Here is a 16,498-nt window from a genome sequence, read left to right on the forward strand (position 1 = left end):
TTGTATAATTCCCCCTGGCATTTCCTAAGAGCACAGAGGCACAGCTTGGGGGAGTGAAGAGAGAAGGAGAATCCTAAGCACAGTGCAAAGAGGTCTAAGAGGCGACAGATGAGCATGAAACTGACCACAGGACCCCTCAACAGGGCCCAGGCCAAGCTTCCGACATATCCCTTGTCCACTTGTGCTCTTACATCATACCCTCAAGCTGGCCCTGGAGAGACTGGCAGGAGGGCAACCCTGGCGGAGGGCAGGGTTTCCTGCTCTAGACCCCCAAGTGCTGTGGAGAAGTGTGGAAGACCTCATTCCTGCAGACTTCACATGGTCAGTCTGCAAGAGATATCTGTCCTGGATGGCAAGTTGGAGTTACTGAGGTTGGGTGGAGAAGACACCGGGGTAAAATTGGGTCAGGGTGGGAGAAGGGGAGGAAGAGGATTTTAAACTGCAATTAGGACTGGATGGAATCTCCCCTCATTCTGCACTGATGGGCAGGGGCCCTGAAAACCTATGCACAGTTCTGCTTTACTCATGACACCTGTGTCTGGAGAGTTTTCGCAACTCTATCCCAGGGGCAGGACCCACGACACAGAAGAACATCCCACTCCCCTTTTCAGTCTGGGGATTTGAGAGGAGGTAGGGCTCAGCAGCTGCTCGCTTACATCTTTCAAAGCATCAGTGAGGGATGGGGAGGAATAGCTCACTCTGGTCATTGTCACTGTGCCACGGGGCATCTGTGTTCTCTAAACTGGATGGGGGAATTTAATTACATAGGCTTACAGGATTACAAACTAGGATTATTAAAATTCATCATTCTGGGGTAATATTCAACATCAGACAACCAAATGCCAAAAGCTCTCTGTCAAAGCTACAATGTGAACCCTGCAAATCAGCCCAAGTTAGGAGTCCAGATGAACTCACTCACGTTACATGGAGCTTTAATGGTTCCCAAATGTTTACTATGCAAGAGCCGATCCAAAGGAATACTTCCACTTACCACATTTCACAAAGTAAAAAGATTATTTTTAGGTACTCCCTTTATATTCTGGGGAAAATCTAACCTCACTGATCTCAGACTACATTACAGATGGACAACTGGGCATTGTAAAAGGACCCTTGCTTGCGACCTCTCTCCTGCCTTTGTGCTTTTGTGGAAGGACTGTCATGGGGAACTTGGAATCATCTCCACCACTGGGAGAAGAAAAAAGGGATGAATCTGGGGAGATCTGCAGTGGGGCCGTGTACTCTCAGCAGTTTGTTTTTAAATGAAAGCACCTGCAAATCTGGCTAATTACACCACATTCTGGAGGTAATCCACACACCACTCTGCTCTCCTTATTTCAAATAAGGCTCAAATAGAAGGAAACTGCCTCTGGGTAATGGTGGCAATATTTGGTGTAGGGACCACCGGGCTCAACCCAGAGGGAGCACCTTAGTTCATTAGCACAGCTGTTTTCAAAATGCAAACAAGCCTCTAGAGGGCACAACACGCCCACGTTCAGAAGGGCAGCAAGGTCCCGGCCTAGAACAGGACCTCAGAGACTTGGACACCAGTCCGCATCCTTCTACCTTCTTACTACACCTTTGACAGTGACCCAATGGCTTAATTTCTCAGAGCTGCTTCCTTACCTATTGTTGCCCAGCAATAATTCCTAACTTCCAGGGTTTATCTAAGATGGGGGTAAGACATAATATACGTAAATTAATGTATCTGGATCATAAATCAAGTATGGGACCAGAGTGTGCCCAGAACTGCTTTCCATAAAAATCCAATGACTGAGGCTTCTTCTGCTGATATGGAACAGAAGCAAGAGCTACTGGGAAATACCAAATTATAGGTCCTGGGGATGTCACCCGGTCGCTAGGAAAGCTTGGCAGTTGGCTACAGAAAGAGGTGAGACAGAAGATGGTGGGAAGAAAAGAGCCAAAGGAGAAGCAGAACGTTCCCATCTCTCATTTTCTCCTGCTGTGCCCATCACTGCTTCACTCTGCAGAGTTAAACCAAGGGTGGGAATAAGCTGGCCTTGCCCTCCCCTGCTTCCTATTGGGTTGAACACACACAGTCATGGAAAAGTGGGGGGAAGGTTAAAAGAGCTCTCAGGAGCACATGGCACCAGCCAGAGTTGGATCGGAAGACTCAGTACCTCCTATAGGGGGACTGCACAGCAGAAATGAGTCACCTTAATTTTCATAATAAATACCGATGAACTAGAACTAACCTTCATAAGTAGGAAGTTATAATTAACTAGGTTGTCTGGTTAACTAAGGGTTAATTTAAAAAAAAATAACTCCTGCTCTCATGCTGTCATTCTTTTCTTTTTTTTAATGCTTTGATCCTTTTCGTTGAAAATCTTTTAAAAATGTCCATCTTTCCTTTCTGCTGAAGCTTCCTAGCACGTTCTTCATTCACCAAGATTCCTCACATTGGAAGGATCTTGAAGGTCCATGATGTGGTCATTTCTAATTTTATGGGCATGTGGGGGTGACCACTTAGCTGGGGAGGGTACCAGACTGGCATCTCCCATTGACAGTACTCCTGTAGTCATCATGAAGGCATGAGCTCTCACAAAGCAAGAAAAAAATTTATTTCTTGGTGGAAAACCTCCACTAAGTAAGAGAGAAAACTTTGGTGAAATTTGAGAAGGTGATTAAGTCGTCTCGTCCAGATAAACATGGGAACCAGATGGTTTTTGATGGAAAAATGTGATTTGTGAGAAAGTAGAAATCAACATAAGTAGTTCTGAAGTTGCAAATTTGGGGGTTTGAGGTCCCAGAACAGAGCCTTCTGAATGTTGAGGGTCTACTATACAGACAGTGAAACATAACTGGATTCTTGATGCCGGAGGCTACGGTGGGGCCTCAGAATCATCGCCAAAGCATTGGGATAAGGGAGACAGATGTAGAGGGTATGGGAAATTGGGCTGTGCTTTAACTTCAAGGTAACTTAACAAACAAATTCTTAGTTTGGTCATTACTTGCTCCATGACCCTAAGAGATCAACGTCTAGTGATGAAAACAATATAAACACTTAACTGATTGTTCAGATTTATTACATTCTACTCAATCCTTGAGTTACTGTGTGGCTCTGTGAGGAGCTACTTTACCTGATTAAAAAAAAAAATCCAGTAACTTTTGTTTAATTAACAAGAGAGGTTAAGCCTGATGAAAAGTTGTTTTGAAAATTTTACATATAGCATCCTTTGTATGAGCAGAGCTAGAGGGAATATGGTCACTACACAGTAACATTACTAGAAAGATAAGGAGGGGTTAGTGGGTTAGCTAAAGGCAGAGACCATATAGAAGAAAAGATGGAGGAAAAATAGGAATAAAGCATAGTCTTTCATTGTTTCTTCCTATTTTTCTTCTGCTGCACCCCTTACCCTCCATTCTGCAGTCAGACAAATGATAAGGAAAAATTCACACCATTCCTCACCCCACCATTTCTCCATCTACGTACACAGATATATCCTTCGGGCCTAAGTTCACACGTGACACCATTGAACCAGCAATGCCTGGTCAGTGAGTACAAGTGAGTGTTAGCCGTGCAACGTGCTGTGCCTTGGTCCTGGGAGAGACTAGTTGGGAGAGACTAGTTTTCATGTGGGACAGTGACAGAGACCAAAGGCCTCTTGCAAACCCCATGGATCTATGGAGATCGAGACCCCATGCATGTTTACCTGGGGAGCCTGCCAGAGAGTCCCCTCTGCTGAAGACGAAGGTACGAGACACAGAGATGGGCACTAAAGAGTCAAGGATTTGTGAGTTGCGTAAGGGAAGATAAACATAAAAGGAGAGAGACAAAGAGCAAAGCGTGTGAGACAGTCTGTTCCCGGATCTTCACAACATCACATTTCTCTGCCAAAGTGAATCTTGCCTCTGGAAACATGAAAATTGCATCCTCTCACAAAGTCACTCTCCAGAAAGAAGAAAATAAAATAGACTTTGCTGAAGGTCTTCCAAAAAGATGCACAATAATTTCTGAGGGGATCAGACCCGCCAATGACAAGAACAGGCGGTGCCCCAGCAGGGAGTGTGTGTGGGCAGTGTTCTGTCTGAGGCGCCTTTTGGAGCCAGCAAATGTGCTGGGAGCCCAGCACTGTATTCCCGCCGGGCTCTCCCCGCTGCCTCAGGTCTCCAGCTCACCTGTGGGAGGGGTGAAAGCAAGTGCATGCTCCTACTAGGGGCATCCTCGAGGAAGCTGTCTCCTGCCTCAGACTCCTAGGAGCTCCCTCTGTGGTCACAGTGCTGGGGGAGAAACTGTGCGTGGCTAGAGCCTTGGGACACAGGAAGGGCAGCATTTCTCGCAATCTTAATGTAAATCAACTTGATAAACTAAATCAGTCATTTCTTTGCAAGTACAAGTGCTCCAAACCACCTCTCTTCCTATCCCCTTTTCCTTCTCTCTCTTTCCCCACAGAGTCTGAAATGGTGCTGGCTATCGCTTGGGGCCTGGGTGGGGTGGAGTGTGTAGCAATACTCCAGTCCTTTCCCGACCTTGACCCTGATCAAGTAGTGTTTCTGCATAGGAACCTGTTTTCATCTCTCTTATCTGGTCATTCCCAGAGTCTCTTCCAAGGAGCTAAATGAAGTCAGAGTGCAGGTGACAGCACACTGAAATAGGTGGCTTCCATAGTCTTAGCTGCTGAGCCCGATGACTTGCCTGAAATTATCCAATAGTACAAAGGAGTGGGGAGGGGAAAGCCTTATACCTACCTGATAATCATTTGCTTTGTCAAATAATCATATTCTTTGTCAAAGAATATTTTAACAGGCCCCTAGTATCACGAGACACACTGGAATAAGAAACCCCATTGTCTCAAGAAGAATCCTAGCGCTTCTGGGCCACAAATTACATGTATACCCAGCCAAGCAGATAGGAGACTTGTTCTCTCTCCAATTGCACACCACTGTGGGCATCTGTTCTGGTCACGCTGAGCTCAGGCCCCGTTCCTCCAGAGTGCCAGGCTCACCACGGTCCTCCTGGGTTCCCTGGCAATCAGAACCAAGACAAAGGAGATAGTGCTGACTGCGTTCCCTTTGCCCTGCACAGGAAAACCAGAGGGACTTACTTGTAACCTCGAGTTCAACTGTGAGGCATTGGTCACAGGGCCAGTGTTCTGGCAAACTCATTGTCTCCTTTATTACCCTCAAGGCTGACAAAGCTCTAGGCTGGCTTCAAGGACAGGGGTAGTTTGGTAGACTGAGACCCTACAAGAGTTTACTGCCTTGTGGCTCAGCTTAAGCTCTTCCTCAACCTACAGCTGAGGTCCTTGGCCAGTGAAAGATGCTGGGTGGCTGGACCTGGGCTGAGGGTGGACCTGGAACAAGGAGGGGCAGGGGGTGGGGTGGTGGTCTTTGGAGTTCTTCACGCTTTGCTGTATTAGGTAAGGAGGGCTTGGCAGGGAGGATGGAAAATGTCTCCATACCCCTACAGGCTAATTTAATTTCGTTTTCCTCCTGAAGATTGATAAAGATGCTCAGAAGTGTGGGGAGGGAAAGAGAGGTTAATATTTCTTTTTAGTTAACCAGTTTTGAAGGATGATTAGTGTTGCAAATTTACTGTGTCTCACATATAAAATGGAAGGATTTTGATAGAAGGAACTAGAGACAGGAAGGAAGGAAAGGAGGAAACCAGATAACATCTTCTTACTACTTGAAAAACTTTTTTTTAAAAGAAAGAAAGTCATCTAAATCAGATGGGCTTGGGAGCTTTAGGTAGCTCTTTTCCCCTAGAGTTCCCACATCTTTTGGTCTTATGGAAGAGCCAGAATAAGGCCAACATGTCTAGGTAACATTTCATATCCCAAGAGTTACTCTACCATGAGCAATCCCCAGTGTGATGGATGGTGGAAATCTCCTTTAGAGAACCAAGGTTTACCAGGTCCTGTAGACCATCCCTCTCCCATCTAGATTTCTTGTTCTGAGAACTGACACTTCCTTCATCAACCTTAATTGAGATTTGTTGGTTTATATAAGTATAATAATGTACGAGGATGTTTTATTTTACAGCTCTCCTTCAACTCATCTTGGACCACCCCTTGGGTGTGGGCAGCTACTTCAACTTCATTTCAGACATCTGCTGGGCTAGGATGTGAAGTTACACTGCAAATTGTTCCAATATTTCCACATAGAAATTACATTCTGGAACATGATGGATTTAAAATCTCTATTTCATTGTGCTGTGTGAACTAGTCAGGACACCGGAATGCATCTAGGTAAATCACCAACCTGCTGGGTGATTTGGAGCAAGTCATTTCTTTAGTTTCTCTGTGTTAAAATGGTATCTACTTTTCATGTGCCACGGATTGTGATATCAAGCTTTGGGTCCCTCTGATAAATCCCAGTAAAAAGCACTATGTAAAATCTTTCTTATGATGAGAAAAAACACCCCTTTGGCATTAAAATGGCCACCATAAACACTAAGAGCTGAAAGCAATGCAAAATTCAGACTGGTGAATCAAAGAGAAATCTAGAGAAATAACGCTTTCTGGATCACACTTATATCACAATAAATGCCATGCTCTCTAAGCACAAGTGCAATAACTTATGCAGGAAACAGAGAGAAGGTAGAGCACAGAAGGCACAGAAGACACCCGCCAGCAGCCCCGTGCCAGCCCCCACCAGCATGCACGGCCAGCTGCAGACACTTCTCCACCAGCTGAGATGTGGTAAATGAGGAAAGAGAAGCAGATAAGCAACATACGCACCAGCCTGGGACTTACGTCCTAAGATCTTGCAGTCACTTCTTACTAACCGCCACAGACACAATAATAGCGTATTAGGGTTTGCAAGTAAAGGACAGTGGGTGAATTATCACAGCAGCGAAGGAAAGCCTGAACCTCCACCAGAGCACACAAATCACCTGCCTGCATTCCCTGGCAGGTGACAATAAATGGGGCCTCCCCTCACAATCTCCCTCCCCCGTCATTCGTCATTTGCACGTGAGCAGAGAAGCAGCAGAAAACATTCCAGACACGCAGAAACTAAGCCCCCTGTGGTCCGTGGGTACCTGGCAGAAAGCAGTGTTCCTGGCAGAGCATACAAAGAGGCTGCCAGCATTTGTGTTAGCCCTAGCCCAGGCTGAGAGTGCTCGGTCCAGGTCCCCAGAGTGGGCTGAGGCAGGACCACAGCAGGGAGGATGAGGGAGGGGTTTGAGAGATACATACGAAGGACAGAGGATCCAGCCAGACTTCCAACCTTCCGCACATCGTTATCTAAGGACAGAAGGATGCAGTGTGTTTCAGAGGCAATTCAGAAAACACACCTTCTTAAAGGAATTCTCCCTCTTCCACCCCACCCACAGCACCAATCAACCCTGTAAAAACAGGGCAATCAGGTGGAAGTGTAAAAAGTAAAATAAACTTGTCTTTTCATATTGAAAATTACCACTATCCATCCCTAACACTGGGTAATGTTACAGTCTACCATGTACTTCCACATCTAAAGCCTGGGAAGGTAAAAGGCTTGTTCAGGGTCCATAACGGGAGTCACAACTTGAACCCAGATGCATTTTCTCCACTGTCCCACTGCTTCCCCAATAAACTATGGCTTGGAAACTGGAATACCTGAGCAAGCAGTGGTCATGATGGCTGGGACACCATAGTAGGTGAAGGCTCCGTTCTCGAAGCGAAGGCCTTCCTTCCCAACCTCCACCTCCACTTTACCCTGGAGAAAGAAGGAAGTGTACTAAGGGTGTGGACAGCACTTCCAGATCTACTAGTGATTACGACCCTAAGCACTTCTGCTTGGATAGTAAGTGGACTTAAAATCTTATCACAGGGAAATGTGAATTCTCTCTGGATACGTTTCAGAAACAGCAACTCCAACTTCAGAAGGCCTTGGCAGTAAATGACTTGCTTAGTTCATAAAGCAGCATCCCGTCATGTACATCCAAGCTTTCCCTGCAGACTGTAATGGCTCTTCCATGATGCGGGTCCAGGCACCAGCTAGCCCAGAACGCTGTAAACTGCCCCACAGGTGTAGTCTGAGACTAAACCATCTCTAAGTCTGGCTGAGATAAAGCCTGATTCTGTGAGAAGCTTGTGCATATAGTGTGCTTCTATGGGCCTGAAATCCACTGCATGGATCCGCCCACACCCTATGAAGCCTGTACTATTTTTATCCCCAGTTTATAGATGAATCATTTCTGAGGCTCAGAGAGGTTAAATAGCTCGGTCACGGTTAGTTAGACTTTAAAGCTAGATCTTTCCAATTTCTGAACCTACATTCTTGCCACTACATTTTACGCCTCCAAGATTTATCTGAAAATGGTTAAGTTTATATTAGGCATAAGACTCTATGTGTTCCTTGTGTTATATAAACGATGTAACAGGACACTTCTCCATTTCCAACAGTAAAGAATGCAACTCCATTTCTGGAGAAGAGGGGGCATTTTATTGAGGCTATCTGGAAGGATGGGTGTGAGGCACACTACCGAGTCCGAGCAGACAGGCTGCAGGGGAACTGTAACAGAGAGGCCCTTTCTAAGTCAACGTGAGTTTAATGAAGATTTTAAGACAATCACTGTATTTAGGATTCACCAGATTCTGTTGGAAAGAGACAGGGAATAGGGACGGAGTTAATGGTGGAGCCAGGTCAGGACACCAGCACTACCTAGTGCTGGAACCATGCCTGACACTTACTTACAGGCCTTTCCAGGCACCCAGGGCAAAGGGTGACTCTACTCCTGTGAGTACCGGGAAGATGCTGCCCCTCTTTCATTTGCTCATTTATTCCCTTCCCAGTCTTCTGAAGGAGGAGAAGATTAAGGGACTGCAAAGGCTGAAGTGTGGTAGAGAGAGCGGATGTGTTCTGTGCGCTTTCAGAGAGCAGAGCAAGGACCAGTGGGTGTAAATCAGAGATGGTGAGATTTCAGCTCAACAGAGAGAAGGGCCTGAAACAAGAAGTGCCTGAAGTTTGGGAGGCAGTGCACAGTTGCATTCGCGGGCATGGCCAAGCAGAGACAAGGCGGTGTTAGCGATTCTGTAGGGCAGCAGGTTTGGAAATTCAGCGGCAGAACCCCTCTGCTGGGAGGTACCCACTGCATCCCACCACAAACATCGCTGATGTCAGATTAAATGCCATCAAGATCCCACCACTCCAGGACGCCAGCCAGTCACACCTGTCCCCTCTGAGCATCGTGGACAAACACCCACACCAACTGGCCTTGCTCCCAGGGCAGCGAGCCGAGCCTTGGAACCTGGCACAGAGGAGGCATGGCCGTTCCTCTCCAGTCTAGAGAGGTCCTGTCTTGCCCTTGGGGGGTCCATGGCTTTCCCACTCACCTGCAGAAGTAGCACAAAGTAGTCCACAGGGCGGTTGCGCTGGTACAGGTAGTGTTCCGGGGCCTTCTTGTTCTTCTCATCACACTTCAGCTCCTGGATCACGTTGGGATGTTTCAGGAGCCGCAGCAGGATCTTCTCCGAGAGGTACAGAGACTTAAACGGCTCCACTTCTAGGGGAGACCGGGAGGCAGGAGGAATTGGCAGCTGGGAGGAGTCAGGATGGGCACAGCCAGGGCCATTCATGCTCTCGGGCACCAAGCTAGCAGGATTCCTGCAGTTCCCTTGGGTGGGTGGGGGTCTTAAGCCCACGTATGTGTCTCAGGCCCTCTGGGGATGTGTGTCCCTGCACTGGCACCTCAGGAGAAACAGGTCACCATTTTGGCAATGTCAGTTTTGTTATTGTTTTTCTCCTTGACTTTATTTAAAGCTGCACATAAACTTAAAAAAGAAGAAAAATCCTGCCATTTGTGACAACATGGAGGAACCTGGAGGATGTTATGCTAAGGGACATAAGCCAGGCACAGGCACAAATACTACTCGATACCATTTATATGATGAATCGAAAATAGTAAAACTCATAGAAGCAGAGAGAATGGGCTGGGGGAAGGAGGGAATGGGGAGGTATTAGTCAAAGGGTACAGAGTTCTGGCTATGCCAGACGAATAAATCCTAGAGATCTACTGCTCAGCCTAGAGAGCCTAAGAGCAATACTATCCTGTATACTTAAAAATTTGCTAAGGGCTTCCCTGGTGGCGCAGTGGTTGAGGGTCCGCCTGCCGATGCGGGGGACGCGGGTTCGTGCCCCGGTCCGGGAAGATCCCACATGCTGCGGAGCGGCTGGGCCCGTGAGCCATGGCCGCTAGGCCTGCGCGTCCGGAGCTTGTGCTCCGCAACGGGAGAGGCCACAACAGTGAGAGGCCCGCCTACCAAAAGGAAAAGATAAAAAAAAAAAAAAAAAAAAAAAAAAATTTGCTAAGACAGTAGATCTTTTTTTTTTTTTTTTTTTTTTTTTATGCGGTATGTGGGCCTCTCACTGTCGCGGCCTCTCCCGTTGCGGAGCACAGGCTCTGGATGTGCAGGCTCAGCGGCCATGGCTCACGGGCCCAGCCGCTCCGCAGCATGTGGGATCTTCCCGGACCGGGGCACAAGCCCGTGTCCCCTGCATCGGCAGGCGGACTCTCAACCACTGCGCCACCAGGGAAGCCCGGACAGTAGGTCTTATGTTAACACACACATGCAAAAATAATAATAACAAATAAAGAGGGTGGGAGGAAACTCTTGGAAGTGATGGATATGTTTATGGCATAGATTACGATGATGGTTTCCTGGTGTATGCTTATCTCCAAGCTCATCAAGTTGTATACATTAAATAGGTACCGTTTTTTTGTATATCAATTATACCTCAATAAAGTTGTTCAAAAAGCAACAAAAGGGACTGCCCTGGTGGCACAGTGGCTAAGAATCCTCCTGCCAATGCAGGGCACACGGGCTCGAGCCCTGGTCCGGGAAAATACCACATGCCGTCAGCAACTAAGCCTGTGCGCCACAACTACTGAGCCTGTGCTCTAGAGCCCGTGTGTGACAACTACTGAGCCCACATGCCGCAACTACTGAGTTGGACGTGGATAAGTAAGCCATGTAAACATGGCTAAAAAAGTTTTAATGCTGCAATCAAATGAAATACAGAGAATTTAATCTGACTTATTTGTATGACGTGTATCTGTTGAATGAAATGAAATTTCAAGTTAACAGGAACAGTTAATTATTTAAGTGGGAAGTTCTCAATAATGAGAAGCATCACTGTATCATATTTACATATTAGTAGATATTATTATTTATATTGTTATGTTATACTACACTATTATGGTATATCATTATATTAACAGATACATCTGTTTTGTTCTAGGAAATCAGACAGCCAGTAATTAAAAGAAATCTGTATTGAGAACTAGGTAACATGTTGAAAACCCTAAAGAAGCTCCAATTTCTTTATGTATTTGTTTATTTATTTATTTATTTTCTTTATGACCTGAACTTTTTAAAAATTTTTATTGGAGTATATTGATTTACAATGTTGTGTTAGTTTCTGCAGTACAGCAAAGCGAATCTGTTATACATATACATATATCTACCCTGTTTTGGATTCTTTTCCCATATAGGCCATTACAGAGTATTGAGTAGAGTTCCCTGTGCTATTCAGTAGGTCCTTATTAGTTATCTATTTCATATATAGTAGTGTGTATGTGTCAATCCCAATCTTCCAGTTTATCCCTCCCCACTCTTACCTCCTGGTAATCATAAGTTTATTTTCTACATCTGTAACTCTCTTAGAAGCTCCAATTTAAAATTTTCTACTTTTTAGTAACTGGAACAGTACTAGCACTCATTATATACTCAATAAATACATGTTAGATTAATTACATATTGAACTTAGTAATGTGTGTGATCATTTTAGGTCAGCACATTAATTAGGCATGGATGAGAAGGTTAGACGGTTCAAAGACAAACTTTACTTTCTTCACAAGAAGAAGTTTATCTTTGGATTCTCTCTTTTTTTTCTTTCTAAAGATTCCAGTATTCACAATCCACATCTGTATTTGAAGAACTCGTAGCTCACAGGCCTACATGGCCCCTGGAGGGTCTGGGCCCCAGGGCCTTTGTGGCTGCACAGGACATCGCCTGTCCCTCCCTGATGAACCCTCTGGGGCCCACCACCTCCCGCCTTGAAGCAGGTGGAGGAAGGGAAAGTGCAGCGGTGAATTCCTCAGCCCTTTTTTCGAGTAGAAGAGAGAAAAGCAGAGTAGCATTATGCTCACTTCCCCACCTAGAAGATCAGGCCTGAGGCTGAAAATGACAGTATGTGGAGTCCTGTCGCCCCACCTAAGATGACCTCCTCTCCTGGAACAGTGGTTCTCAGTCCCAGAATTGGAATTAGCTCGTAAGGTATTAAAAGTGATTGGTGCCTGGGTCCCACCCTCCAGAGCTGCCTTGCCTGCCTGCGGTGGAGATGCGGGCGGGTAGAGTCATCATACCTGTGGCCATGAAGCGGTGTGTGGCCAGCAGAAGCTGTGGAGAGATCTTCACCCTCATCTCCGAGTCAGAAAGCTTAAACAAGGAGAAGTCGTGCCGCTTCCTCTCCCTGTGTGGGACCCTCTGCTTTTTCCGATTGTCGGCTGTCGGGACAGGGGACACATTGCAGCTATCTCAGAATCGCTAATGGTTTTTGGAGGTTTCACCATAACCACCTGAGACAGATAGTTCCTTTGGGACCACAGGGATTTCTGGAAAGTGTCAACTGTAGGTGACATCGCAACATCTCTTTCCCAGAGACTGGAAGGATGTGGATAAGGGATAGAAGGTGGGAGCTGCTGCCATGTCTCAGTGTTACTTGCACTGAAGTGGTGAACAGTGGAAAAGGGGAAGGCCAGCCTGGGGCTCCCAAGTTCAGGCTTCTAGGGCTGGCCTCCCTGTTTACGAGCTGTGCAAGCTCTCCAGGCATCAGAGTGTTCGTGTGTTTTAATCTATACAATAAGGTTAGTGATTAATCATAATTTTTCTGCTCATCTCAGGAGTCTCTTATTATGAGACTCCAATCTGAACCTATCTGTGAAATGCTTACAAAAAGGCGTTCAAACGCGAGGAATTTGCACTCTTAGCCTCAAGGACTTTGGCAGGGCCCAGGGGGTTTCTGCCTCTGCCTTTCTCCTATCCCCAGAGCTGAGCTCACCTGGTCTCTTCCTGCTGATTTAAACCACACTCTGAGTGGTACTTGAGGCATGCCACCCAAGGGAGGAGGGCAGTCACCCCCCTCCCCACTGACAATTCTCTTGCTTCAACCCTGGCCCCTCCATGGGGAGAGAACTGGGGGAAATAAAGGAAAGAAGGGAAAAAAATGGAAATAGCTCTGTAATCCATAAAGGTGTGGCCTCTGGGTGGCGGCCTCAGGCAGGACTATTGTGATTACTAATTGAGAAAATCTCTGCTTTTTCCAGTTTAATTTTTTCTTCCTGCTTTTTAAAAGCTTGTCTTAAAAAACATGTTTAGGGGGTAAGGGGAATGTTTTCTTTGGTCATGTCTCTTTTGCTTTCCCTTAGTATTGAGTAAAATTTTGAAACTTTAGTCTATCTTAACCTGTGCTAAGGGGAGCAAAGAAACAGATTTGGGTTTTCTCCAAAGTTGGCCTAGAGAAAAACAGGGCTGCAGGGAACTTTCAGTGCAGGCTGAGAGGACACAGTGGAAATGAAAGGGAATGAACTCCAGGGACAGGGTTTCCTTTGGACTCTCCCCCTCCCTTTGGAGCTCACCCCACCACACAATTGGGGCTCCCTTCTGGAGGGAGAAAGTGCCTTCCACCGCACTGCTCTCTTGTGGGCCTGCCTTGGGCTCTGGGCCCTGGCTTTAACACTCCTTGTGTCTGGCTGCCACAGTGGTGAGATCCAGGCCCAGCTGCCCTGGGGGGTCAGGGTCCAGGGAGAAGCAACACTGTATTCCTGGCTCCTTGGCCTTCTCAAAGCTCTTAAGGATTCATGCCAGAGTGGGAAAACCCTCTCCTTTAGAGAGAGGACGGTTAGGCAAGACAGCAGCAAATATATGTATCAGACCAGTCCTTTTGTGTGACTAGTGAGTAACGTTCTGATTTGCATGACACCTTTGTCTAAATATCCCCTCTCCCTCCTCCATCAGAATGCCACCGAACAGTTCATCATTGGAGAATCAGTCTTCTGATCTCCCTCTTCATTCCTTCAATTTTATTAGTGTGCATTCGGAGTATTAAGTCATTCAAACAAAGGCCCTCGGAAGAGCTTACTCATTTAGACCCCTGTCACTACTATCAGTCACTAACACTTTAGTGTGTATGTTTTCACCACTGTATCTATTGAGACACTTGGGAATTCTAGATCATGAGCCATGGGCAGAGGTGGAGAAGGGAGAAAGGAATGGGGGAGGGAGAAATTAACCCCTAACTCAAGAAGATGAGCCCCCTCAGGGCTCCACAGCAATAGCAGACACTGGGACACTCCTGCTATGTTTCGTTAAGGCCTGACCCACCTTTTAGGTCTCACCCCAAAGTGAAGCACTCTCTCTGTACCACTCACTGCCTTAAGAGTCTCAAAACCTTTTCTACAGGGAGCTAGTCTCTGAACAGCTGCCTCTAGCAAACTAAGGATAGGGGTCCGGAATGGGTTATCTGAGGGGAGGAAAAGGGACTGCTGTCCCAGGTGATGAAATTCATTCGGGAGGAGGAAATACTTCCTGGCCTAGGGGCTCCCATGGATTTAGATAACACTCCCATCCCTGAGGAAAGCAGGCCTTTGTAATGTTTGCAAGCAAAGCTGTGATAAGGCTCAGTAACCGAAAGCAGTCACTATCTGCAAGAAGGAGTCCGTGTTGTTCCTGAGGGGGAGTGGGGAGGGGGGGCCAGGAGGCCAGAAAGGAGGGAGCAGGGACCAGAGCCAGGGGTGGGAAGCGGGGAGAGGGAGAAACCAGGCGGCAGGGCTGAAAACGCACAAGGGACAAGAGCGACTAAAAGGGCGACTTCAGGTTTAGCTTAGGTTGTGGTGGGCAGTCTCGTGAGTCTCTACGGCTCACGGATGTTTTGAATGAGTGGATCCTGAGTGGAACCCCAGGGGGTGCTGGGGTCTGTGTCTAGGTGGACGAAGAGACAAACCAGGAACAGCACAGGGGACAGAAACAAGGGCAGAGGGGTCATCCGAGGTGCACTTTATTTCCTTTGGTTCCTTTTCCATCCAAAGGCCAGGAGGTCTCCTTTTCATAGTCTTGGCTGTGTTCCTGAAGGTTCCCTCTGGATAAACATTTAGCTAGCACACTCTCAGTGACTCAGGGATGGTTCAAGTCAGGGCATCTTGCCGTGCCGGCTCCTGGCAGGAGGGGGCTGACACACAGCAATGCCTGGGGCTTGTCCTGACCCCCTTTTACACTGTTCACCAAACTAAGCCAGCTCTGAGAATCTCAGAGAAAAATATGATGGCCTTGGACAAGAGCCAAGGCTGTGCACTTACTGTAGAGGTCAGTTTCATCCAGGATCTCCGACTTGATGATCTCCTCTATGATGTCCTCCAGTGTGACAATGCCCATCACCTCATAGAAGGGGTCCCCTTCTCCCTCATTATTCACCCGCTGGACAATGGCCAGGTGAGACTTTCCTAGAGATGAAGGAAGTCACAGTTAAGCATCTGGGACATTTCAGAGAACTTTCCTTGTGAGAAAATTATACTAAGTTTACCTCTGACCAGTCTTGGGACTCAACCCATCCCAGGACCTCTTTAAAATATGAAGTTTGTGTACAAGTTCTTATAAATGCAAACTTTATACTTTTACATCACCGTCTCTTCTTAAGAAAGTTACCTAATATACACAATGTCATTTAAATGTTTTTTTCTGTAACTTTCCTATGTTAGCAAGTATATCTAAGCTGAAGGATAATGAATAATCTAATTGAGAGAACAAGAATTAGGCGTCAGAAGAATTAGGTTAGAAGACTTTTTCCTCCAGAAAACTTCCCTGCCCCCACCCCCTACTATCCCAGTGACTATCTGTGCAACTGATCCTGGATAAATCATTAAACCTGTACTGAGCCTCAATCTTCTCATCTAGAATTAGGGGATAATACCAGTATGGTGATTTTCAAACACGGCCCCCAAATTCTTTGATATGCCTTCTACTGAGAGGTGTGGTCTAATCCCTTCCCTTGAGTCTGGGCGGGCTTGTGACTGCTTCAACCAATAGAGAACAGGGAAGTGTTGGCTATGAGCCTTCTGAGGCTGCGTCATAAAAGGCATGTATCTTCTGCTGTAGAAACACTCTAAGAAGTCTGACAACTATCGTGAGGCCACCACGGTGCAGAGGTCACATGTAGGTGCTAAGGTGACAGTCCCAGCTGAGCCTGGCCTTTCCGCCATCCCACCAAAGCGCCAGACAGGTTAGAGAAGAAGCCATCTTGGCAGTGGATCCAGACCCACCGCTGGTGTCCTCCCCAGCCATCCACGATGTCTCCAGCTGGGGGCACAGTCACAGAGAAGCAGAGATAAGCAACTCCCACTGTACCTTGTCTGAATTCCTGACTCAGGAATCTGTGAGCATAATAAAATGATTGTTGTTTTATGCTTCCAAGTTTTGGGGTGGCTTGTTAACAGCAGTGGTAACTAGGACAACCAATATCCATAAGGTAATTGTGGAGCTCAAATGACTTGGTGGATGTG

The 16,498-nt window shown here is 46.7% G+C and overlaps 1 protein-coding gene across 4 annotated transcripts in view; it reads right to left on the reverse strand.

Annotated features, from left to right (window-relative positions):
* Window positions 1–16,498, reverse strand: part of CNNM1 (cyclin and CBS domain divalent metal cation transport mediator 1) — a 48,346-nt gene that overhangs the window by 14,967 nt on the left and 16,881 nt on the right. For 2 of the 4 annotated variants that reach the window (XM_060034294.1, XM_060034291.1), the window contains exons 2-7: window positions 15,299–15,442; window positions 12,311–12,451; window positions 9,279–9,448; window positions 7,560–7,659; window positions 7,161–7,208; window positions 3,672–3,734 (exon numbers count right to left, since the gene is read on the reverse strand). In XM_060034294.1, coding sequence (XP_059890277.1) covers window positions 3,672–3,734; window positions 7,161–7,208; window positions 7,560–7,659; window positions 9,279–9,448; window positions 12,311–12,451; window positions 15,299–15,442 — 666 coding nt within the window. The remainder of the gene's footprint in view (window positions 1–3,671; window positions 3,735–7,160; window positions 7,209–7,559; window positions 7,660–9,278; window positions 9,449–12,310; window positions 12,452–15,298; window positions 15,443–16,498) is intronic. The other 2 variants (XM_060034295.1, XM_060034293.1) reach the window with 1 other exon arrangement.

The sequence above is a fragment of the Delphinus delphis genome, chromosome 16 (assembly GCF_949987515.2).
Source record: "Delphinus delphis chromosome 16, mDelDel1.2, whole genome shotgun sequence".
NCBI classification, from domain to species: Eukaryota; Metazoa; Chordata; class Mammalia; order Artiodactyla; family Delphinidae; genus Delphinus; species Delphinus delphis.